Raw genomic sequence first — 25,882 nt, 5'->3', positions numbered from 1 at the left:
TAAAGAATAAAGTCATATCCTGTTTCAAACGTACCTACAGATTTTTTTTCTAAATTCCACATTTTGATTAAATCAAACATACAGTTTATTCTTCACATACATATCTAGGGTTTAAAAAAGGGCACAGCAAAAGTAACTTTGAAGTTGCAAAACAGCATCCTCACCAAGTTATCTAAACTACTCCAAAGACTGAGCTCTCTCTACCCCACATATCTCTAGCCTCATCAAAGAGAATTAATCAATCCAAAACAGTATTCCAGCACGTAAGAAGAGGATTGCATTTCCATGCAAGTCCATATGTCCAAAATCCCATGGATAGATTCTATGTTAAATCAGATTCTTTGGACTCACAGTATTCGATGCAAGAGTTTGATTAAATCCATAGGCAAGACTGTATCATCAGACTGAAGGCATGAGGGAGTGCTTTAGCCCAAATGGTAAATGAATTCTGTAAGCTCACATGCAAATAAAAATAGCTAAATATGGCTTTGCATATCAATTGACACAATAGTTTAAAATTGCGTGCATGCAGAAGTGACAATAGCGTGCAACTAAACATATGTTCTGGCTTGTGCAAGGCATTTTAACGTTCGAACAATGTTAAAGGACTCATTTTAAGGTAAAAAGGCTCCCTATAGATCGCTTCATCCTTTCCAAACCAAACGGGAAAAAAAAAAAGGAATAGGATAAATGTCACAAGAAACATCACTAAAGCCACTAACTGTATAAAGCACATACTTATGTGGCCTAAATTGTTTGAACTAGCCCTGGCCAAGAAAAGGTTTTAAGTACCCTACTGGGACAGATGCGAAGCGGCAACAAAAGAAGCCACACTAATGCAATCCAGGTAACACAATCCTGTTTCAAAAACACAGGGAGGGCTAATTACAGTACTGCTGAGTCAAATTTCTTATCCCATTGCAACCCACAGGAACAGGTCAAAATCAGATGTTATTCAAACCACAGTCATATCAACCTTCTGTATCAAAGTCACAATTTAAAACCAAGTGAAGAACTTAAAAGCTTAACCCATTCACAAGCAAAATGTGATTTAGTACGGCTGGTGAGGTAAGAGGCTTATGTTATAATCTTCAAATTATGTTTAGCTAGTATTTTAAATATAATCTTCAGAACTGTTACGTTTTGCATCAATTTACGTAAATACTGATAATTTGATCACTGCTAGGACGCTAAATCTGCTTTTCCGTGTAACTGTTTTGCTCATTTTGCAGAAAGCATGTAACAGACAGCATCTCTGGCTTTCATAATTTAAAATGATTTGCAACTCACAGTTTTGCATACTAGATAGTTAAACAAAATATTTCCGTAAACCTGCCATTAGCATCCTAACATCTCACTTTCCAGTACAATGAAAAATTCATGTGAATTTTGCAGCTTTCATGTCGCTCAAAATGCCACTCCAACACCATGTTTATAGTGTTCAACTCTGCAGCATGCTTATAAAACACATCTCTGCACAGATTTCTCTGTGGTTTTTTTTTCCACTTTCCCTGGTACTACCTAATGCTCGCAGAAAATGAAAATATGCCTAGTTAAAACAGATAGATAGATCTTCTGAGATCTAAACATTCGCAAGTTCACTTATTACAGCTAATCAAAACATCTGCTATAAGCTTCCAATATATGCACTTTCTTAACAAATTCAAACAAGAACTATAAATCTGGAAGTCTGCATAAGCACAACGCCCGGCAAGGCTCTGCGATACTCGCTCCTCTCTAATTCGGTTTTGATGGGCCACTGAACAAATCAACCCCCCTTCACCTTTCTTCATAAAAACGGACACCCTGGCACAGAAGGTACTTTGAGCTTAATATAGCAAATATTAACTCAGACAATAATACCAGAAGAAGGACTCCGCTCTGTACTCCAGCTTCTATATGTATAGGTAGTTTCCCTTCAGGGTCACTGTATTCACAGATTAGTGCAATGGTATTGCTTTCCCTAGCTGATGACAGACAGTTTCAGTACGTCATGGCCATTTAACTCTTATGGAGTAATGCTACATAATAACCTGGTTATCACACGTGGCTTCGTACAATGAATTTCAACAATTAAAATGTAAAAATGACTATCTGGCTACCGTTTTGCATAACTGCAAGCACAGAAACTACACGTTGCTCAGAATAACTAAAATAGATGCACTGTACTGCAATGATTTACTCGGTGATGTCGGATTAGTAATAGGGATCTGTTTAAAAACACAATAATTAAGGCAGGCAAAAATGAATTAATCAACTGACAATACAGTCAAAATAGTATTCCAACCAAAGAAAATAACGGGAGAAAAAAACCTTCGTTTGCAGGTCTATTTTTTTTAACTGTTTTTACGCATAAATAAAAACCTTAAAATGTAGATGGATTGCATCCAACAGAACTACTGTAGCTAAAAGTGATAATGATTCAAACATTTTTCAAATAAAAGTTAAATATTTATAAGCATCCAACCACATTTCATAAATCACAAACTATTATTATTTTATTCCTGAAGCTTCCCTGGCACAGCATGTGAATTGAGCCACAGAAAGTCAGAAAGAAAAATATCCTCCTGCTGCACATGAATCAGTTAGGAGAACTGGAGCCTTCCAAAGAGCAGGTCGCTCCGTTAGATCCCATATGGCCCTTCCATGGCAATCACGATTGCAAAGCACAACTAATTTGGTATCAAAAACAAAACTTCATCCGTATATACTCCTAATTCTTCCCCATTAGCAACACAGGGCAGGTGTTTCATTATAATGAGGAGGAAAAAAATATATATGTATAGAAGGAAACAATAGCAGTCCTTACCTGTCAATTATCACCGGATCTGATGGAGTCTCATTTCTGTTGCCACAGCTTTTCTTGTCACAACAGCGGCTACAGAGCAAAAGTGAAAGGATTTAGTGCGACCATTACACTGTAAAATCATCATTACGAACATGGTAGGTTCAAATTGCCAGCTAGAGTTACCGTGCTGTCCCTGCCTGCAAATCAGTCAAATGTAGTGGGTCACATATGGGTTAATTACTATGTTTAACTTCTTGCACAGCTGGTTAGCAACGGAAAATATAAAAAGAAAGGGGTTTTGCTCCTTTCACAAATAATAATTCAAGGATGATCCGAAATAGGGAGGCCTGCCTGTTTGTAGTCTCTTTTCCACAGGGCTTAACCGTCGTCCCTCATACACGTACGCACAAAATAAGGCAGCTTGCTCTCCACCGAGCACAGCTTTTACACTTGCTTTAGCGCTTACAGTTCACGGCCACCCAGCGTTCCCGCGTTCTGCATCCAGCCGGATGCTCAGCTGCGGGGAAACCTCCCCCCAAAATCCGCAATTACGCTCCCTCTAAGAAACAGTGCTGCTAACGGGGGAGCTAAAATGCAAGCGCCGTCGGCAGCGGCTTTTCATGCTCGAGTGTGTCTGTTTCCCCAAGTTTTCCGAGCGCATTAATGACTGCTAACGCTACGGAAGGCGCAGCTCCGGCGGCTGGTGCCCCGCGCTAGGTCAGACACAAAGCAGGCACGTGAAATGTAAGCTCCGTCTACCAAAGCACTGCTCCATCGCTGACCTCGAGGCTCGCATTCTTTTGAACTAAGGTGGCTTATTGTTTCCAAAGAGAAGTTAAATTGTTGTTTGTGATGATTCCTTGTCAGGGGTTATTGTCCGCTAAGAGCCTGACTCGCGGATATACTGCGCAGACCCTCAGCGAGCCGTGCGCACGTTGCTGCTCTGGGTGCAAATCACGCCGGGCGCGCCTGGCTAGAGCCGCAGGCGCACCGCGATGTGGCTGGCCCGCGGAAGCCCTGCTCGTCCGAGGAGCCCCGCTGAAGCCCACGAGACCGAGTCAGAAATCCTTAGGTGAGCGCACCCTCCGCCTTTTACCCGCTCGCTAGAGCCAGAGCATCAATACCCATCTAGCAAAGAAGTTGCTCCTATTCCGCAACTTAACAGAAAATCCCTTGCTGAAGAGAAGCCTCCGAGCGAAAAATAAAACCCCGAGAAGCTCTAGGTCTTCCCAAGCCCTCCTGGGTCCCTGGGGACCCACTGGGCAGCTCCTGAGGGTCCCGAGCCTGGGGGAGCTCGCACACGGGCACCACGTCCCGGGTGGCACCGGTGAGGGGGACCTCCGTTTGCTCGCCGGGCCCAAGCACACCTCTCCATTGCAAGACACTTTTTTTGGCAAACCTCAACCACGTGCAACCGAGCCTTGGGTAACCACCAAGCTTGCTCTGGAAGGTGTCACAAAAACCTGACATCACTCTTATTTCAGCAGCGAGCTTGGTGCAAGCGGTAGAAATAGCCACTCTTGTGCTCCCTCTTGGAAGAACTACTTTCTTTTCCCCAGAAGGTGGAAGAACATCAGCTCAGGAAGAAGCCCTCCGAAGCGCCACGCCATATAAATAGCCCTTTTGGGAGTATGACAAAGGTTCTCTTGTACTGCTGAACAATAGAGTGAATAATATACAGTTACCCACCAAGATTACCAATAAAGCAACTAACCACACTAAAGATAACAAAAAAGGGGCCTTTTACAAAAACAGCCTGTTTAAATATGGCTTCCAGAAGAAAAAATATATATATTTTCAAAGAGAGGAAAATACATAATTCTTTTCACTGCAAAAAGCTTCAAGGCAACTATTCAGAGCTGAAACTTTTCACAGTTAACACATGTGTGGTATCTTCATTTCGGTGGAAGTTACATTGTTCAGGATTGCCAAAAAAAACTGCTTAATTTTACAGCACAATACCACAATTGATTCACCAAAAAATGTAAGAGCCTTGGCACCCAGAAAGCATTAACATGTAGGAAGGAATAAAACACGCTGTAGGTAAATAGTCATGCAGGCATTTGGGGGGCTTTTTTGCCTATAAAAGGACTCGTCGTCGGAGCGCAGCGAGAACGCGTGGGGTGAGAAAATTCACCCACAAACAAGGCCGTAAAAACTGCTAATCATTTCTAAATGATTAAAACGTAATTGGAAACAGAGTTGGCACAAGTTAAGACAATGCAGTTCTTGTGGCTGCAGCGAATCCGGGCCGGTCCCCGGCGTTCTCACGGCCGAGCCGAGGGACGCCGACGAGCGAAGGCTCCCAGGCTTCGCGCCCGCCGTCCGCGCGCCCCGGGGGCCGGCACCTTCCCGGCGCGCTACGCCGGCAGCGGAGGTGGCCGCCGCGGCGTGACGACGGGGACGCTCCGCTCCCGCTGCCGAGGACGGCGGGATGGAGTCGCTGGTGCGCCCCGGCTTGGAGGCGGGAGGAAACCGCTGCGCGTCCAGGAGCCCTCTGCTTCGAGCGGAGCTTCCCCAGGATAAGCCCTGATAAACCCGAGTAATAGTTAAAAAAAAAAAAAAAAAAAAAAAAAAACCACCTGACTCGTCGATGCCATTTGAGGGTCATCGGAGAGAAGCGCGGTGGCGCTTCCCTTCGTCTGGCTGCTCCGCGGCATAAAGGGAGGCCCCAGACGCCCCTGCATGTTCCAGACCTTCCTTTGCAAAACCTGAGCTTGCTTTTTTTATTTTTTCCCCTCCCACCGGCAGAATTTTAGGCCTTGCCTCCCCCTAGTTTTTCTAGGCAGAGCTACCAAGCTGAAACACCACAGAAACCCTGAATTTGAGACCTGGTGAGGCGACGCGAGAAGCGCTGTTGTTCAGCTTGATTCGGAAGCTGTGGGTTTTAACGCCGCCTGCACGCTGCGAGAAAGCTCCTAAATATTCAGCACCTCTCGCCTTTCCCTGAGGGAATTTAACAATTCCCAGAAGATTTTCCAAGTCGTTTGGAAATCCTGAGGGACGGGAGCTGCGGTTGCCGCCCCTCCGTCACGCTCCCCGGCCCCGGCTGCCCGGGGCCGGTGCCACCCCCTTCCTGCCCCTTGGAGGCATTCCCATGGCCTGGGATCACCACTCCCAGCTTTTGTTCCTGCCTGCCTTTGTCCCCACCATCCCAACCCCTCTGGGAAGCTCCTGCCCTCCTACCGGCTCGCCCCGTATCTTGCTTCTCCTCCCTCGCCCTTCCCGGCGGCGGCGGGGCCGGAGCATCGGAGCATGGCTCCCGGGCGCGGGAGCCGGCCTCCTCGCCCCGCTGTCTGGCGGCGCGAAACTCCCCCGTGCCCAGCCTCGCGCCGCGGCCAGGAGCGCCGTTCGCCGGAGAAGCCCGGCTTTGTGTATCGTTTCTCTGCGGGGACAATGAACAATGAGGAATTACGGGGCGATGGCACGTGGCCAGCGCAAACGCGACTTTCCGATCGTTCATCTGCCAGGCTCTAACAAGTCGTTAGCGAGGCCGCGTGGGACATTTTGCAGAAGCTCCCAGCGAGGCCAAAGCAGGGCGACTTTCGTCCCGCGGACGCCAGCACAGCCCCGGCCCCGAACAGCCTCCTCTGCCCAAAGCACAGAGGTGCTAGAGCTTCTCGACAAAACGCCTGGAAGATTTTATTTCACACAGACAAAAACCATATTTTACTCCAACCTCAAAAATCACTGAACCATTTTAGCTGAAACTTTCCAAAGACAGTCGGCCCGAGGCTGATATCCTGCAAAGGACATTTCAGCCAGAACAGTTTAAGTTTGGCAAAGCTGTAAGTCACTGAAGGTTTCATAATGGAAATTGTTGAGGCATTATTAACTATAGATGTCCCTCCCCGTGCTGCCTACAATACTAATAAATTCCACTGAGGCTGTGAATTCTTCCCAGCTATTAACATTTTTGCCAACAGTGTGGATTTTGTATTTGACAAAACACAATGAAATCCTTCGGAAAAAAAAAACAGCCACCTGAAGCAAATCTCAGCCCCGCTCTCCTGCCACAGTCAGGCCTCTCCTCTACATTTGAATTCTTTGTCTTATCCATGCCATGGTGGTAGCATACTACACATGCACAGATTTGTCACATAAATGCAAAGTTTTATTGTGCAGTTAGCCTTGATAGAAAGCACTGCCGAAAGTTGTTTAGAAATTAAATATCTAAAACAAGCTATTTTAAAACACAGAGTCCTCACTATTTCATGTCTGAAATGAAGAAATTTCATCTTAGGGAGAGCAAGCTGTCTTTCACACCATATGGCTAATGGTAGTGCATAGCAATTAGCCGGGCTGATTAATGGGGAACAGACTCTAATTTTATGCTTATAATTGAGGCTGCATTTGCACCCCTGGTGCAAATTCAGCACATCCCAACTTCCACTTACAACAGGCAAGAAATCAAGAGAAACAGAATGGTGCGGAGAGAGATTTTTTTTTTTTCTTCCAGACCCCTAAAGAGCATCAGATTTGCAATTTAAAAGAGTGTTAGCAGCACAATAGATGACAGATTTGTGCAATAGGGTCAAGCGGCCTGGTAAACAAACAGCACCCTCTTACAAACGTAAGGCAGAAAAGGAAATAGGTAATTTCTAATACGAGCTGTAAGAAATTTGAATACATTGCCACCACCCCACCAGACACACAACATTTGCTTACCATGGTCAGATTTTTTTTTTTTTTTTGCTACTCCTCTATCTCACATTTATGAAACATGAAGCAGCGACTAGCAGTAAACAAATACAAGAAGAATAAAGCTCCTGATCCAATGAATTTTAAGGATGAAGAAAGTGTAAACTGCTTTAATAAAGGGAAAGGCTGCTCTGGAATGACATAGCACATCTTTCAGCATGCCCAGAACGGAAATAATTTTATCTCGGTCAAAGTATATTGACAAGGCTGTAAATCTTTGGATGCAGATATTTGGTGTTCCGGTTAAAACTCAGCCCTGATTATAAGTTGCAATTTATTTATTACTCTTTATGCTGCTAAAGTATTTGTAAGAAAATTAATGCACCAAAGTATATAATTCTTACTCTTGTGCAGACAGCTGCACAGGAGCCCCTGGACACTGGCGGGGAGGAACACGAAGCTCTTCCGCACGGACTTCTGAGCGAGGGATGGCTGCTGCTGCAGCTGGCGCTAAAGGGGCTCCTGCCGGCTTTCACAGCCGCGCGGCCAGGTCCTGGCTACACGACCGCTGCTGTCTGCTTTGCGGCGTTGCCGGGGCCCCCAAAAGGCTCAAATTCTGACTAAGGCTGGGTGCTCACACAGAGCTGCAGGCTGATATAATCCCTACCTCAAAACCTTGCAGCTTAAGGCCCAGTACGGCGCATCTTCCCGTCCTAACAGCGAGCAGATTGAGACCCTGCTGCTGCAGGCGCTTTAGCATGTGCTTACTTCTACTCACGTGAACAGTCTCACTGTGCTACTGGTCTATTTAGACGAGCAAAGCAAAGCATGCACTTCAGCCTTATCAGGTCAGGGGCCTCCTTTAATATTTCCATGAATTGTTCCTAGCTAGGTATCTGGTGTGAAAGTGGTGCTAATTGGGCCAATGAATTTTCGGGCAATTACGGGTTGTCAGCATGACTTGGGCTTCCATTTGGAAAGGGCGAAGAGGCCGGGAGCCCTCAGCGAAGCCGCGCTCGGCTCCGAACGGCCACGGGAACTCGCGCCCCTCTCGGAGGTACCTGCCCGCTCTACTAGCGCTCATACTGTAACAGGTTATACCTTGGGTTTCTTGGAAAAAGCCAAACCTGCTGAATGAAACAGCCGAGGTGACTTGAAAGTGAAAATCCCCAAATTCCTGCAAGGAAGGAAATAAATTGTGGGGCTGCACGTGGTTTCCCGAGAGTAGCAAAGCGAGGAGAGCAGCTCCTTCTCCGCCCGGCATCGCAGGGCGCTGCCCCGCGCGAGGCTCATCAGCGAGGAGCTGCCGCGAGGGGCAGAACAAGCAGACCCGCAGGAAGGGGGAGGGGAAAAAAAAAATTAAAAAAAAAAAAATCAACCCACAGAAAACATTCCCTGCAAATATTTTGTCTGAGACTCTTCCTCGCCAGGAAACCCTCATCCAAGTTTACTCTCTTAGAAGCGGGGACTGGTTTTTACCCTCAAGTTACTCCTTTTTTAGTAAATATGTTTTGTAAAAGTTACAACGCATGCAATGGCATTTTTACAGCCGTAACACAACTGATTGTAACAATGAGCTTATGCAAGAACGCCTTGCGTTCCACCAGGGAATTATTTTCTGCCATCAAATAACATGTAACAAATGAATTTTTCAGACACGGAAAAACACCCACCAACTTTAATGAGACCGCAAGGTCAAGCCTGCATAGGTGTTGGAGGGGTTTGTGAGAAGATGACGACTTCCCTGCACTAAGAGGGAAGTGCAAGAGGTTTCACCTATTTCTGTCAGCTAGAAAAGAGAAGGAAGCAGCTGCCTCTTGCAGAAGTGCCGCGTTAGGGAGAGAAGATATTTGACTGTACTGCATCTCAGTGACCTACACCGGGCAGGCATGTTCAGGGGAAAAGAGCACTGCGCAGGGCCAAACCTGCATGGGGGAAGTGGGAAGAGAATCAGCCCAAAGACGTCTTTTGCATGGAGGGGTAGCGCCCGCTGCGCGCAGGCCAGGTGGGTGATGCGCGTGAGCAGCTCGAGGGAAGTCAAGCTGCAGGGAAGGGGTGTCTCAGCGGGGAGGAAAAAAGGGCTCCCCATTAGGAGGCCGAAGGCGTGTCCAGCAAAACCAAAAATAACCATGTTATCCCTTTACTGGGGAAGTTATCACAGGAGGCGGGAGCATTTATTGCTAGAAAGACTATAACTGACTTTATTAATTTCGGGGAGGAGACCTCTTCTGGGCTACGGTGTCTAAATGCAAACCAATAGCGTTCCGTTAAGAATAACTCTTTATAAATAACAGAAAACTGGTGTGATGAGACCTCGCTGCTAATTGCACACACAGAACCGTGTTATTTTGGGACTGTTTAATAAAAAAAAGATAAATTTAAGTCCTAAAATAGCTGCAGGTTCAACCTAGATTTTGAGACACAAATTCATCTTCTCATCACTAATTAACTGGAAGCAGGGTATTTCTTACCTGCACATTATTTCATGCGTGAGCAGAACTCGGCACATTTCTGGGTTCTTGTCTTGGCCTTCATATACTATCGCCTAGAAACAAAACACATTTTTAGCCGTGCATCAAGTTGAGTTCAGAAAACAAAATAAAAACGCATCACAGTAAGCGAGTGCTCGGTCACAGTCGCGAGCTAAGTTAGGGGCAGAAGAAACCGCGCGCTCGCAGAACCTGCTTCAAGATCTGCAGCTGGAAAACACCGCAAGCGGAGCACAGCTGAATTCCCACATCTCTCAAGCAGTGTGTAGGATGGGCTTTTTTAGTAGTCAAGACAACCACAATTTTCTTTTCAATTCAGAATAAAATATAAACCTAGTAGCATTAAAAGTAAAAAAAAAAAAAAAAAACACAACAGCAAGGCTTGGCACGCTTTGGGTTCTGTTCATTATAAAAAAAAAAAAAGATAAAGAAAAGAAAGAGTGAGCTCATGTATTTTTAATTCCAAAAACTGCACAGCCCAGGCTTTTTACCGGGAGCTCCCGAAAGAGCCGGGGCCTGATTCTGCGCTTGCACCCGGCGACCCACGGCCTTCCGGAGAGCAGAGCGACACGAGTAAGTCAGCAGCAGGCCCCGCGAGCGCGACGGGCGCCAAAGCAAGCGGAGCAGCGAGCAGCTCGACTCGAGGACAGCGCGGGGAAACCCGCTAAGCGAAAGCTGCCGAAGGGCATCGCTGCGCTCGCGTTGCGGGCGGGCTCTACGCCTGCAAGGCTCCCCCCCAGCACGGCCCCGGTGCAGACGGGGCCGGGGGGAACCGGCGTTACCTGCAAACGCGGGAAACCGCTCCCAGCCCGCTCGCTGAGCGGCTTCCCTCTGAGCGAGGGGTGCTTTCCAGGCCGCCCAGCTGCGGCCCCGCAGAGCAACGGCTCGGCCCCGCCGGTCCGCCCGAGAAAACGCTGCCAGGAGGACGACACCCGCCCCAGCGTCACCCCGGCGCGGCCCCTTGCTGGGGGCACCCCCAGCTCCAGCCCCCCCGCGACAAAGCCAAAGCGGCGAGCCGTTGCCTCTGCGCCGGCACCTCGGCACAGCGTTTAGGTGGCTGAACGTTTTGGGGCCCCGCTGCGGAGCTGGGAGCAGCGGTCGGAGGAGCCCCCGCCCCGGAGGGACGAGCCCCGCGCCGCAGCCTCAGCTCTGCCCCTCACCTGGCGTGCCACCGGTGTAACCGCTAAAGCACAGGCTAAACCTCTGCAGAAGAAAATGAGGTCTGCTGGGGGGGGGCTAACGATAAAAAGAGCCGGGGGTAGGGAAAACAACAAACAGCAGTACGTTGCACGGGTGAACTAGGTTTTACGGGATGAGACAACTTTGGGATGGAAACGCGGAGAACGGCGACGAGCAGAAGCAAGGCGCCCGAAGGCGGGGCGAAGGGAGAGCGCGTGGACTGCTCCCCTTCCTCGCGAGCCCAACCCGCCCCAGGTGAGAGGGGCCGCCCCCGCGGACGCGGCCCGACTCCTGCCTCGCGCAGCGCTGGAGAAGCAGGAGCTGATTGTTAACGCCTTTTTAGCGGTGACGTGCAATGTTAATATTATGCATCATAAAATGATTTAGCAACTCCATAAATAATATTAGGAATGGCACTACGCTACTTATTCTAATTGCTCCATTTCGGTTTTACTATGTGCTTTCTTGCAAAACGGGAGAGCCAGGAGGGGTTTTTGTGCTGGTAAGGTAAGCGAGAAGGCGCCAGAGGCCTTCGGCCGCGCAGGAGCGGGACACGGGCAAAGGCCGCAGACAGCGGGTCCCCGCCGAACGCCCCCGGAGCAGCGGGGACCACCCTGCCCTGCTCAGCGCCTGGCCCGCACCCAGGCGCACGGGCAAATCCGCGCCCAGGAGACCTGCAGCTGCTCTGCGAGAGGCCTTGGAAAACTGCAGGACGTTCATCCACGTCTTACGTTGACACGAGGTTTGGGACAGATTCAGAGATGGCGTAGAAAGGATTAAATAATCCAACTTTTTTTTTTTTTTTTTAAATCATTTCCCATCTGTGATAAAGCCCGTCTGGGAAAACCAGCCAAAGATCATCCCCCTTTCCGCTGCACGCGTTGACGGGCGAGGTGGGAGAGGCTCCTTCGAGCCCACATCGGGGAAATAAGTAAGCAGCCGTGGAGCGATGGGGTGAGCTGGGCCAGCGCAGGGTCCGGCTGGCGGCGCGACGGGTGTGGTGAGAGGGGAAGCGCTCGTTGCACTTCATGAATAACGATGAATAATCGGCTTCTGAGAGCGCAGAGACGGGAGTAAACACGCGACCTCCTCCCGAGGCCTCCGGGGAGGCAGCCACTCCAGCCCTAGAAAGGCATCCTTGGCGCGACAGGACACGGTGGGAAGAGCGCCCGAGAAAGGACTGCTGCACTTGGCCTATCCTTCCTAGGCTTTCAAGTCTTCAAACAAACGCAGCCCGAACGGGCTACCTTGTTGCCAGTGAAGGGAAGCACTAGAAAGGACAAATAGGAACGCAAAATTTACTTGGTTTTTTTCTTCCCCTCTCTCCCCCCTCTTCCTCCTCTCTTCCTGCTGCTATGCTTACTTAACCTCCAGGTACCCGCTTAAATAACTCAACTAAATAGTAATAATGAACGGGCAGAGTCAACACTGTGGTACATAATCACCTTGTCTGTTATGTTTAACATCAGTGATCCCTTCTTGGCGTGCATGACATTCTTCTGCCTTCGCCTACGCTAAGGATTTGCTTTTCACTTGGTTTGCGTTTGCCTACGTACGCTGCACCCGTGCGCACTGTCATTTCCCAAAATTAAGTGGGGATTCTTCCGAACATCTTCCTTCTCTGGGAATTTCTAGGAAATTCCAGGAAGCATGAGCAATCACTGCGCTCACTTCTGAGCAGCTCGTCCCAAACCCCCCCTCCTAGTTCCCAATTTCCTCGTGCAAACGAGTGTGCAAAACCAACAGCTTACTTCCATGAATGACTGTAGGAGAGCGCTGCAGACGCTCTACCCTCTTTCAAGCCGCCCTGCTCTAAGCATTAATTCTACAATTAGTTTCAAAAAGGAAACAGGAACTGCTAAAGTTTCAGATCTTTATAGCTGCCACCAAGTATTTTTACAGGAAGGGTCTACAGCGTTACTGCTGAGAAAATTCTTAACTTTAGATTCAAAAAGATATTGTTTTAAGAGAATTATCTTTTTTTTTTTTAAACTACCCTTTTTTAAAGCCCAGGTTTTGAAACAGGGTCGCTGTGGCAGGACTCCGTGTTGCGCTGACGTAGTCGCAATTTTGTCAAATAGGGATCACATTAATGAGAGATAAAGTGAAAGTTACTGCGTATAAACTTAGACCACAGCAGAGCTAAAAATAAGCCTGCAAATATACATCAGAGTTGCACAACAAAACATCAGCAAAGGAAATACAAAATTATAGACTTTGTTTTTCCTTTTTGTTTACTTCTTGTAGTTTTAACTTGCTGTATTTCATAAGCTTTCCAAAATGGTTTTTCTTCTCCTGAAGAACTTACATATTTCCCCCCCAAATTCACCTTCCGTTTTGTAAACCATTACAGACGTTAAGTCACCTGTCTACAAGAAGCCCCACTGAGTAAGGATCACTCACGCACAGATTTCCAAATCAGGCCCCTGAAAATTTGCGCCAGCGCGTAAGACTTCCTGGCTTCCAGTTAAAGCAGCATAAAAAGTAAAATCAAATGTAATTCACTAGTTGCCAGCTAAGAAAAATTACTAAGCTGAGCACATCACAGCCATTTCCAGACTACAAGTGCATCCAGAACAATCGCCCAAACTTTTCAAGACGGAGTTCGTAAAAAGAAAAGGGGGTGGGGATGGGGGGGTAGTAATATAAAAGTCAAGACTACAGTTCTCATTTAAACTAGGGGAAGTTTTGCCTGTGCCAAGGCAGCAGGATAAAGCAGTAAAAGAGCTGACGAATAAGTTGGAAAAATATAGAGCCGTGTTTTGTCCTTAGCTGTTCCAGAATAAATCCAGATTTATGCTGGTACAACTGAGGGCATAATCGTCTCACAGCCTCAATTTGCCAGTCAAGCAATGCTGCTTTCTGAACTCGATGAGAAACAATCTCGAAGCAACGAGATCACGGTCATTATATTATTCAGTTATGTCACGGCCTTGATTTTAGAAGAGTTAGCGAGGGGGTGAGAGGAATCACCAGGATGCGGCTAAAACCACTCGCCTTCAAACTTCTCATCTGTTTCACAAAACAAACTATCCCCCCTCATTGAAAAAAAGGCGGAAGAAAAACCCATTCCAATGAGGGTCTTTTCAAAAAGAGAACCCAGATGATTTGTAAGGACGTATCGACACAGGCACAGAGAGAAAATAAAATCCTGGCCCCCCCTGAATTCAATGGGAGTTTTGCAATTGACTTCAGATGGGCCAGCGCTTCACCCCGAGAGCCTCAGACCCGTATCTGCTATGCATCTACACCAAAAATACTGTCAATTCAGTGCATTACGTTTATTTGGCTTCGAACACTTAACCCCTAAATCCCCAAGCTTTCACGCCTTACCCAGGCAACATTTCTACTCATCCCAGTACGGGTTCATCCCGGACAAGTGCACAGCCCTGCGTCCCAGGGAGAGGGGGGTGAGTTCTCACCGCGTCTCAATACGCAATTCAGTAGCACCTAATTATTTTATCCAGTCTCCGGCTGTCGTTGATGCACACTTATCAACGATGCCTGCTTATCAACGTATTCACACAAACTAAATAAATTTATCTCTCCTAATATGTTCATTTTTAATGGTTTTCAAACATTCACATGGAAACAGCTCTAGCGTAAATATCCCAGAACAAATGGCTGTATATTATACAGGAGGGAGCAGTTGGGCTGCCAGACTGGGAATGCACCAGGCCATCTGGCTCAGGCAGTCTCTCCAAAATCCTCAGCTTTGTTTTCACCCTCAGACTCCAAACAACACATTTTCCACTGTGATGAGTTTACATTTTCCCAAACACAGGTCCTGATCATGCATGCAAATTCCAAACTTCGCCGTTCCTCTCCGCACAAGAAAATTAAAATCACCTGCACTTCTAACATAGCACCAAAGGAACAAGAAAGCCGCTAAAATCTGGTGCAACGTAAACTTTCTCCATCACAGGGGTTAGGTTTTGTTTTATGTTTGTGTGAAATTTCTCCGATTCTGCTAAGGCTCCTCTGAACTTATTGATAACATTTTTTTTCCCATGCATGTAGCTGCCAGGGAAGGGCCATGCTATGCACAGAACAGAGCTGATCGAATATCTGCATGCATCACAGAATACGATAGGGAAAAAATCAACAGAAAAATCATTTGCATCCAGAGTTTAAATTACTGAAAAAAAGCAAAACATAAACACAGAGTCTGAGTTTGAAGGAAGCATTTTTGACTCATGAGGGCTCTCAGCAATAGACAATAGCTATCTCACAAAACTTATGACTTTTAAGATGCCTGAGCCGTATTACCATCCGTTATATCTTATGGACGAGAACGGCAGGAGGAAAAATGGGTGGGAAACAAGTATTTCAGATTTATTTCCTTCATCTTTCCTAATAGTGAAATATCTCAACTTTATGAAAATATAACCGAAGAAATAGAAGGCATCTCTTTTCTGTAAATACATTAAAATCCTTAGCCTTGCCTAAAAACTCCAGTTTTATTAGAGCAGGCATATTTCACATTTTGCAGGCAATTTCAAAATGCATCATTGTTAGAGCCAGACCTACTGCAGTAGAAGCTGCTGGTTTACTGAAAGCAACAGCTATAAAGTTTGGGATCCTACGGGGTTTTGGACGCATTAGGAACGTGATCCTGACATAAAATGAGGTGCCAAGATAACATAAAAGAAAATTTAATTAAGGCAGTATTGACGTTCAATATTGTTACCCTAAGTGAAAAGAATTTCCCCACAAAATTAACGATTTGTGCATTGCATTTACAATTTTAAAAATGACTGGCACACATTTTAGAAACACAGCGAGACCCCTCAAAGGCACATAATTGCCATGTTATACCAACGCTTCTCTGGGGCTACCACCAAAGGCCAAGCATGTTATCCTGGCTACGACTCGAGAGGATGCACGCCGGGACCAATCCTGCAGTCGTTTCCCGCTCTGAATTCCCACAACCCCAGCTGCCACGGAGCACGCGCGCACCGAAAGCTCGCCTTTCGGGGAAGCGTCTGCACAGCTACTATCTACGCACTAGACCTGCCGTGGGACAAGCAGCCAGCGGCAAAATTCTCAGGCGCGTCAGTACCAGCCACTATCCCGTCCCACTACCTGTGCTGCACCGCAGCTGATAAATAACATACACGCACACGATGGGACAGGCACGTTCCCCCGGTACCCCTTCGCTACTACGCGTCTCGGCACGAGTTTCTTAGTAAGCAGTAATGGTATGTCCCGACCTACGCGGATCAATAACTCTACAGCACCAGAAACATCCACTGTTTATTATACACACAGCATCTCGCACTGCGAAACCCTGGCTGTGCATCTGCTGTTACCACGCAAGCTACTAACGCAACGTTTGTGTTAAATCTATGAGTAGCAATCCCACACACAGAAATCCAGGTCCGGTTTGCAGAACAGATATTATTTTATCTTACCTAACTTAATAATCTGTGTTTGTATAAACTTTGTAATCTGTGCTTGTGAAATCAAAAGAGTACAGTTAAATCTGATTTGTCCATACTAAAAAAAAAAAAGAAAAATTATTTAATATAAGGAAAGAGCTGAAGGTACTTTCCCGTGTGTTCTGGGGAACCTAACTCAGTCAAGCTTTGCTTCTGTGGGATTTTTAATTTGCCACCAGAAACCTCAGAGTAGCTGTAATTTCAGTCTGGGAATTCACAATTATTGAGCGTGAATGTGCGTGTATGGGCATTGAGAGAAGATACTCGCCAGCTGAAACATGTATGCTTCTGCACCAGTTTCATTTAAAAGTAATCATTTCATTATCCAATTTGTTCTGAGCGTCAGGCATTAAAATACTACACCTTCAAGTAGACTGACAATATATATTTAACTTTCATTAAAAATTAAAGAATTTTCAGACAGTCTTTGCAATATTTAATTACAGCTTGACGATTTGAAAGTTACTCAAGAATCTTCTATATAATTCACTGTGGTAAAACATAAATGATATATTCAACATTTGGGCGAGCTTCCGTCATATGCTGAACTTTGCTTCCTCTTAAGCATTTAGTAACCAAAGCGATCACATCTCTGAAATAATTGCGCTTAAAAAAACAGAGGAATTTAAAAAAGAAGCAACAGGGAGATTTTATCCCCTGGCTGACGAAAAAAATTCAGAACGGCACATGCCACAGTTTTGACACGACAATATCCTACTTTTCATAAGCAATTATCATCACGCCTAAAGAAATTAGATGCGTGAAATTAATACATAAGCAAACATGTTTATGTCTGAAATATCCTTTTGCTCCCTGTTTCCTAATCTAAGTTCAGAGACATTTTGTTCTTCAATTCTTGCTTTCTCAGTTCCATTGCACTTTCCCTAAAATCTGTAAATTTGCACTAACTTTGTTTTTGTAAGACTTCCTGAAATTGGACAGAATTTTCTTTTCATTGTAAACGCACTTCAAAGCTACACAGTAGGTTTTACAAATAAACTGTATCTCGGGGGGCGGGGGGGTCCCCCTTTTCTCTCCAAAGACCCTCTGATGACTTGATAATAATGAGAGACCAAGAGGTCAAACAGCGCCTTAGGATGAACTCTTCATATGCAAGATGCCTTTGTTAAGAAAATTATTTTGAATCCATTGCTCCACATGAGTTCACAGTTCTGATTGCAGCAGGATTATGAGCAGAGAGCTTTTGCATTTCCGTAACGACAGTAAAACTATTGAAAGATAATATTTATTGATAGCTTTTCTTGTGTGGTCCGCAATGATAATATATAAGCTCCAAAAGGACTAAAAAAGTGTTCATATATCAGAAAGATTTGGTTACTTCTAATATAAATTAACCAATTTGTGCCTGAAAAACAAGGAATGACAGCAAACGCTTTCCAAGACTTGCTGTGGAACAAGGTTTGTTGCTGCTGTTCTAATTCGTACAGGGTACGGCCTCTGTTTAGAAGCGTATAGTTTAACAGAGTTCAGACGCATAGTAGATTGCCTAGTAAAATTCATCCAAGTTCCCCCCCCCCTTTTTTTCTGTTGAAAGGCAGTCTTCAATAGCAGGAAAAGATGTTTGGGGACCATCAAAGAGAGTTTTCTAAAACAAACTCAGCCCTTGGAGCTCTATGTTTTGCTGTAGAAAAGAAATTCAAATACAAGCCAAGAGTTTTCCTACAGACAGCAGGGTTTGAACGTACAAGGACTGACTTCCTATCTATACAAAAAAAAAAAGCTTAATATTTTTCTTAAATTTTATTTTATTAAACAAAGAAATGTATTTTTTTCAAAAAAGAAAAACACATCTAAAGGATAAAAGGGCTTTAAAACATCCCCAACTATTAAAATGAAACGTGTTACAAGAGAAAAATATTCTGACATGAACAGAAGACAAAACTGGAGTGACAAGTTAAAAAAAATAGAATCGATTTGTTCAGACAGTCCCTTCGTAAAAATGCTGTTTTTATATAGAAAAGTATGTGGTTTTATACACAGTCACACACTTTATTACTCAATTTGGGAAGCTAAAGAGCAAGCTTAAAATTAGGGCTAACCCATTTACAAGGTTTGCTATCCTACCGCTCTCCTCGAGCGCGAATAAAACGCCCGCTCGCTCTCGGCACAGCGTTTCGGGGGGCTATTCCTCCATGCAAATTTGCCACGATTTAATCGCTCCTCCTCTAAAACTGCTCGCCGGAGTCAGTGCAAAGAAAGAAAGGGCAAACAGAAGCGACAGCGGCCGGGGCTCACCGGGGTTTGCTGGGGAGGGCGGGTTAATTCGCAAAACTAACTCAAGCGGCAAACCGGCCCCGGCCCCGCGCCTCGCGGGGCGGCGGCACGCGCGGAGCCGCCCCGACGCCGCGGCTCGGGCCCCGCCGGCGCGGAGCGGGGAGCGCGGCGCGCCCCGCCGGAGGCCGCCCCTTCCCCGCCCCGGCGGGCCGCGTCGCTGCCTCCTCGCCGCCGCGCTCCCGGGGCCGCCCCGACGGCAGCGCGCCCGGCCGCCCCCGGCGCTCCCCTGCGCGGCCGCTCCGCAGCACCTACCTGCTTGGTCATGGAGTCGATGAGGCGGACGTAAAAATCCTGCTCCGTCCTGATCCCTGAAACAAGGCAGAGGCGTGAGGAGCGCTGCCCGGGGCCGGCGGCGGCGCGTCCGGGCTCGCCCGAGGGGTCGGGCCCGCCGGGCTGCCCCGGGAGCCGCTGGCCCCAGCAGCGCCGCGGCCGGGCTGCGCCCCGGGGACCGGGCGCGGGTGCCCGTGGCGTTGCAGACGGGGCAGCGGCTCCCCGTCCTCTGCCGGCGTTTCCAGCCGGGCTCCCCGGGGAAGCGGCGGCGGGAGGCAGCCGGGGATGGTGGGGCCGACGCGGGGGCTCCCTGCCCTTACCATTGCTGTAGAGCAGCTGCAGGCGGTAGTGGATCCCGTTGTTGGTCTTTTCGCTGTTGGCTTCCTGAATTCAAAGAACACACGGGGGGGAGGGGGGGAGAAAAGAAAAATCCTGTGAAGCCTCTCTCTCCATCACTGGGACACCGGGTGCCCCCGGGGCTGCACGGGGCAGCTCGTAGCCCCTTGCTCTGTCCCGGGAAGAGACCAGAGGGCAACAGCGGAGACCCCCTCCCGGCTGCCCTTCTGGGCCGGGGGGCGAGCGAGGCAGCCGGGAGGCGGTAGGGGCTCCCGGCACCAGCTGATGCCGCGGCCCCGGGGGAGCGGAGCGGGGGCGCTCGGTGCCGGGCAGAGGCGGGGAGGCGGCCGGGGCCCCGCGGGGAGCCGGGCTACTCACCTTCTCCTTCTCCACGAAGCCCACGAAGGCGGTGCGCTCGATCTCCACGGGCTGCCCCTGCCGGTCGTAGAGAGCCAGGACGAAGTGGAAAAAGTTGGACTTCCTCAGGTTGGAGGGAGGCTGTTTCTCGAAGTGAGCCCGGGCCAGACCCACTCCGCTGGGACCAGAAAGACGCGGGTTAGCGGCAGCCCGGACGAAGCGGCCTCCAGCGCGGCCCGGGGCAGCGCGGCCGAGCCCCGCGGGACCCAGCTGGACTCCCCGGGGCCGAGCAGCCCCCCCGAGCTGCCCCGGGGCTCGGCCGACGGGAGAAGCGTGCTCATACGCGGCCACGTTGGGGCACCGCGGAGCCGGCAGCGCTGCCCAAACCTAACCCCATCCCGCCTGGTGCCTGTCGCCCCGGGCAGGAGCCCCCAAAGCTCCGGGCTGGGCCAGCCGGGAGGCGGCCCGGCATCGCCAGCCCCCCGGGTGCCCGCAGCTGCCCCGCACGTCGGGGAGCAGCGGGCGACCGCGCCCCGCGGAGCGGCGCCGTCCTGCCACTTCGCTGCCTCGGCTCGAAGCTGTCACCGCATCGCCCCTGTGCCTTATCTTTCAGTTTCAGTCCTCCGAGGCTTTCCTCCCCTCACTGGGGTCGTGGCAGCCGAGGAGCCAACGCGAAATATTTCAGGGTTGTCCCTGCAGAACTTTCCCTTCCTTAGAGGGCTCCGAAGGGAGGGGTGCGGGACGAGGTGGGATACACCAGGAGATGTCAACATAAAACTTGTTAGCTGATGCCGGCTCCAGGGCTCAGGCTGCAAAGTCGGCATCAGTTTTCCGCGAGGAGAGGAAGAGGAGAAGAAGGGAAAGCGAGGCCGGGTGCAGCCTCGCGAAATCCACCTCCTATTTTAAAGATTATTTTTTGTTTTACTCTAAGAGAAGTCGCGGTGGTCTTACAGAGAAGGCTCGAATTAAATTTCTCCTCGGGAAAGCTTTGTAAAACTCGCTGCTTATCGGAGGAGAAGAAGGAAGACTGCTGATTCTGACGAGGATAAGGAGGAGAAGCAGAGAAATAAATTTTGGATAGCTCTGTGTAAAACTCACTGCTTATCGGAGGAGGAAAGTGTCATTCGGAGATCATAAGACTAAATCAGCAGCGAACAGAGTTTTGAAAACTCCTTCCTCCGTGTAAATACAAGGGGCTACAGAGATTTAAAAAAAAAAAATCACCTATTCCTATCTAGCAAAACTCACTACTTCCTTTATTTTTATCTTTTTAAATAAAAAGTCATTCCTACAGGACAAGAAGGATAAATATTTAACTGCAGACGTCTACGAGCAACTCACTGCTGTTAGCAGCGCTCCAGAGCAGGCTTTTTTTTGCTGGTGCCGGGGGAAAGGCGCTGCCCGGGGGAGCAGCGCTGGCGGCGGCGTGCGCGGCGCGGAGCGGAGCGGAGCGCGGCGGAGCGCGGGCGCGGAGCCTGCCTACCTCTGAGCGGCCGTGCTGGCGTCCAGGACGCCGGCTCCCTGCATCCACGTCCGCACCGCGTTCATCCCCGCGCCGAGGGGCTCTTCCTTCATGCTGCTCCCACTCCGCTGGATGCTTTCCTGAATCCCAAACATGAATCAGAAACAACAGCGCAAATGTTCCTTCTTTACTCAAAAAAAAAATAGTGATAAAATCGCCAGGCGGAATGTTATATATATTTTCTCTCTTTCTTTCTTTCTCTGCAGCTGATCTCTGGAATCAAAGCAAGTCAGAGAAAGCAAACACAGGCACGCACATTTAGGAAAAAAAAAAAAAAAAAAAGAAAAGAAAAAATCCAGAGGCAATCAGAGCCCGGTTTTGTTGCCGCTGGCTGCTGCGTGTGCAGTTTGTTTGGGTGCGCGGAGGGGCTGGCGGGGGGCTGCTGGGGGCTGCTGTAGTGCTCACAAGCCGGAGGAGTACTTGAAGTCCCTTTTGTATGAAGACACCCCTTGGATGGCAGCAGGCAAAAAAAAAAAAAAATCTCTGATGGCAGTTTAAGAAACAATAGGATGAACGGGAGCTGCGGCAGGCTCTGCTACATCAAGTGTCATTTTCCAGTGACAAGAGAGGCAAGTTTCCCCCCCCCTTTCCTCTCTCTTTTCTTTCTTTCTTTTCTCTCTCTTTCTTTTCTTCTCTCCCAGCCGAAGCGCTCTCTCCTCCCTCCGTCAGCGGCGCAGGAAGCGAGCAGCCGGAGCCGGGCACACGCCGGGCAGGGAGGGCGGACGGGCGGCCGCAGACCCTGGGGCTCCCTCTGCCCGCGCCCCCTCCCTCCCTCTCGCCAGCGCCGGGGCGGACTCGCCGTCTCCCTATGGGAGCCACTTTGACTGTCCCCGCCGCCAAACACGAGCTCGGCAGCCCCGGCGGCCGGGGGGGCGGCGCCTCCGTCGCCACGCCCCCTCATTTGCATCGCGTCACCGCTTCCCCCCGCCGCGCCTCGGCCAATGGGCAGCCGCGAGCCGGCGCCGCGGGGGCGCGGGAACGCCCCCTCATTAGCATAGCCCGGCCCGGCCCGGCTCGGCCCGGCCCGGCCCGGGGGAAAGTTGCCCCGGGGGGGGGCGGGGGGCGGTTATTAATACAAACACGATCGCGGCTTTGTTCATCAATGAGCCGACAGCTCTATTAGCCGCGAGCCACGCGGAGAGCCGGCCCCGGGCAGCGCCGAGAGCCCCGGCTGCAATTAGCCCGGTACCCCCGCCCGGCTAATTAGGGGGATGGAGGGGGGGGGCACAGCCGCCCTCCCCGAGCGGCGCCCCGCCACGGCGGCCGCTGCTGCGCTCGCTGCCCCGACCCCCGGAGCGCCCGCGGCTGGCCCTCATTAACAGGGCGCCGCGCTAATCACTTCGTTATACCCCCACAGCCGGCGGGGATAAGCCCTAATTGAGAGGGTGGCAGAGCCCTCCCCCGGCCTCGGGGGGCCGCTGCCCGGCGGCCGCCCCGACGTGTTGCTGAACGCCGGCCCCCCCCCCCCACCCCCGCCGCCGCAGCAGCCTGGGCAGAGCCGGGGCCCCGCGGCCGCCTCCGCAGCCCCCGCGGCGCTGCGCTACGGGACAAGTTGGTGCCGCTTCAAGGCACCTCGGTTATTGCGCTGTTACGCGGCAAACGCCGCCGGGCGCGCGTAGCGGGCGCGCACCGTCCCGCCAGCTTCAGTGCCTGCAAATCCCTGCTTACAAGCCAGCGGTGTCCAGCCCTCGGCTCTTGCCCCCCTTCCCGAACACGGCGCGGTGTGTTTTGCGGTAAAAGCGCGCAACTTCCGAACAGGACACTTCCCGGGGAAACTCCGGTTTTTTCTACTGGAGGAGAAGAGGGGAAAAAAAAAAAAGGCAAGCCGGACCCCTCGTCCTGGCCAGGGCATCGCTGGGCCGGGGGGCGCGGACCGGCGGCCCGCGGGGCGCCCGAGCCTCTCCGCAGGCTCCCGGCCTGCCGGCGCAGCTGCGGAGTCACGTCGGTGCCCGCGGGGACAAACCCCCTTGGCCCCCCATCTCGTTTCGTTGCCGAGCTGCATGTCTGCGCCCCCCCGCGCCCCGGGCTCTGTCTGCGGTGGGGGTCTCGCCGCGGAAGGGGCCTCCCTGCGCCGGCTGCGCCTGCCCCAATCCGCGCTTGTGCTTCCGCGACAAAACCCGGCGCATCCCAGCGCGCCGGGACCGGCTCTTCATAACCCGCAGGGCCGTGTCACAGCGGGGGAGGTGCAGCGGGTCCGCCCGGACGCCCCTTCGGGGAGGCTCTCGGCGGCTCCCGGCCTCTCCGCGGAGCGCGCCGCTGCGGCGGGCGGCTGCGCCCCGGCCGCTGCCCGCCGCCACGAGCCGGGGCCGCGCGGGGAGCCGCGGAGCGCCGCGGCCAGCCCGCCGGGCGGCCCCTGAGAACAGCGCCCTACAGGCACCGCTGTGCAGCTCTATAGGCGCTCTGAAGCAGCCCGGCAGCTCTGCAGGACGATCTTGCAGCCACCTGCGCCGCGCTTTGCGGGCAGCAGCCGTGTGAATACGCACGACCTGTGCGCGTCTAAGCCTTGGCCAGACAGCTCCGTCTTAAAAGCCGGCACGCAGCCAGATGCCAGCGCCTTACCGGCAAAAAAGAACTTGTGCCAGATCCTCGGGTTTAGATGGTCCACGTACATAGCGTTCATATCCAAACTAAATGCTGTATTCTCACATATGAGCTGTGTTGCAGAAAGATGTTGCACATTCCCTGCAGATGATATTTGAATCTTCACATAATCATACTGTGTCTTCCACATACCTTAGGGTTATGTGGAAGAACACAGCCATACATGAATATCTATGCCATATGTATTGTATAGAAGTAGTTTTGCCCCTGCAGTGCTCTGGCTTATTGGTCTTCTTGAGGCTGCTGCTGTATCAGTTGTATCATATCCAGCCTAAATGCCTCCATGGTGAGATACATTTTGCAATTAAAAGCTATTTGCACCTGCACTGATTGCTCCTTTCCCAGGGCAGGGATCTGCCGGGGGAGGAACAATGCATTTGAATCAATATACCGAGCAGTTGGCAGATTTAGCCCTTCAAATTTGCCCAGGGAATCAAGGGACTGTTTCCACGCTTTTTCTTGGATGCTCGGATGCTGAACAGCATCACACCAGCAATCTCAGGGCACCTCCACTGGGCAGGGACAGCCATCCACTACAACAATAAAAATGACCAGTTTTCTGCTACTTTCTTCCTCATGCATGCACACATGCGCCCTGCTCCTCTGTGCTTCACGCAGAGGCAACTTTCTGGAGGTTCCCGCTGGGTGACAGCGGGGCTGGGGGAGATGCCACACCTAGGGCTTACAGATAGCCGCAAAGCCACAAACTAATTGCTGCAAGGATGAAAGAGTTAAACACTGGCTCGACCCTCACAGAGGGAGCGTGAAAGAAAAGCAGAGCTGAAATGAGCGGTTGAGAAAGTCAGAACTTTGCAGAAAGGGGCTGGTGGCAGGGTGGCAGCCAATGTGACTTCTGTGCTCCATCCACCCCTCAGAGGCCAAACATAACGTACTGTGGCTTATTATTATTATTATTATTATTATTATTATTATTAAAACAATTCCCAGTTGCATTTAGCACTCACTTTCTCCACATCATCTGGGTCTGGTGTCTTTTCTAAACCCACCTCACTCCACTGACTGCAGCAAAGTTGCTCCTGAATGTGTATCTGTATCATGCCATTTTGAGACCAGAGCATATTCATGCGGAAAGCTGTATTTGTCCTTTCCGTAGTATGGCTAAATTAGCTGGAGGACACTCTGCAGCGTACCACGGGGGAGTTTTCATTTGCCTGGCTGGAATTCTGCACTTAACCGTTCTCTTGCTGCAGAAAGAATCTCGGGCACGTTTCACACAGGCTTTCCTGCAATCACAAGTTAAATGCTCTCAGTATACAATACAGAGTAAAACACACACAGACTTGGAGACTGCAATTTTCTCCCAAGGGTAAGTAAACGCTTCACTCCCAAAGCAAGCGAGAGCCGCACATCTGAGCTGCGGGTTTTACCCCAGTGACACAAACCAATAACTGCTACTTCACAGAGCCAGGAAGAACAGCTGATATATCGGATTGGGAGGGGTACGAAACGTGGTTGCAACTTCCCTGGTCTTAGCAGATAGCAGGGATGGCTCGATGCAGGAATCCAAATACCAGGGGAAGGGAAAGAAGGAGGAAAGACCACAGAAGCCTAGTCCTGAAAACAGGGCCCCCAGGGAAAGGCTGATTGTTGAGGCCACCTTTGAACAAGGAGGTGGAGGAAGGGTTTCACTTTGTAGGACCAAAACAAGGGCCCCGTGTGGCTGGAAGTAGAGGTGTGAGAGCGCAGGAGTGTCCTACATGAGGGAAGGCCCCTTCCCTGGTGCAGTTCCCAAGTGGGCCTAAGGCCCCCCTTGCCTCTGACACGGAGTCTGTCCAGGGTAACTCCCTCCTGCTGCTGCCAGTCCTTGCTCCCTCTGCTCCAAGCTCTCAGGCACAGAGGGAACGTTCAGACCTCGCTTCCCTCTCCCCATACCGCCAGCAAGGGAAGAAGTAATTGGAAATGGGAACTTCTGAGAGATAAGCTCTTTCCTCCCTGAGCCTCA

General features: G+C 50.2%; 1 protein-coding gene across 8 annotated transcripts in view; it reads right to left on the bottom strand.

Moving 5' to 3' along the window:
- Positions 1–22,170, bottom strand: part of EBF1 (EBF transcription factor 1) — a 280,677-nt gene extending 258,507 nt beyond the window's left edge. For all 8 annotated transcript variants that reach the window (XM_068959326.1, XM_068959330.1, XM_068959327.1 and 5 more), the window contains exons 1-6: positions 21,280–22,170; positions 19,818–19,974; positions 19,424–19,487; positions 19,086–19,141; positions 9,901–9,974; positions 2,810–2,878 (exon numbers count right to left, since the gene is read on the bottom strand). In XM_068959326.1, coding sequence (XP_068815427.1) covers positions 2,810–2,878; positions 9,901–9,974; positions 19,086–19,141; positions 19,424–19,487; positions 19,818–19,974; positions 21,280–21,413 — 554 coding nt within the window. In that variant the 5' untranslated portion in view covers positions 21,414–22,170. The remainder of the gene's footprint in view (positions 1–2,809; positions 2,879–9,900; positions 9,975–19,085; positions 19,142–19,423; positions 19,488–19,817; positions 19,975–21,279) is intronic.
- Positions 22,171–25,882: the final 3,712 nt, after the last annotated feature.

Source organism: Struthio camelus, chromosome 13, assembly GCF_040807025.1.
Source record: "Struthio camelus isolate bStrCam1 chromosome 13, bStrCam1.hap1, whole genome shotgun sequence".
Classification (NCBI taxonomy): domain Eukaryota; kingdom Metazoa; phylum Chordata; class Aves; order Struthioniformes; family Struthionidae; genus Struthio; species Struthio camelus.
This window is presented reverse-complemented; position numbering and strand designations above follow the sequence as displayed.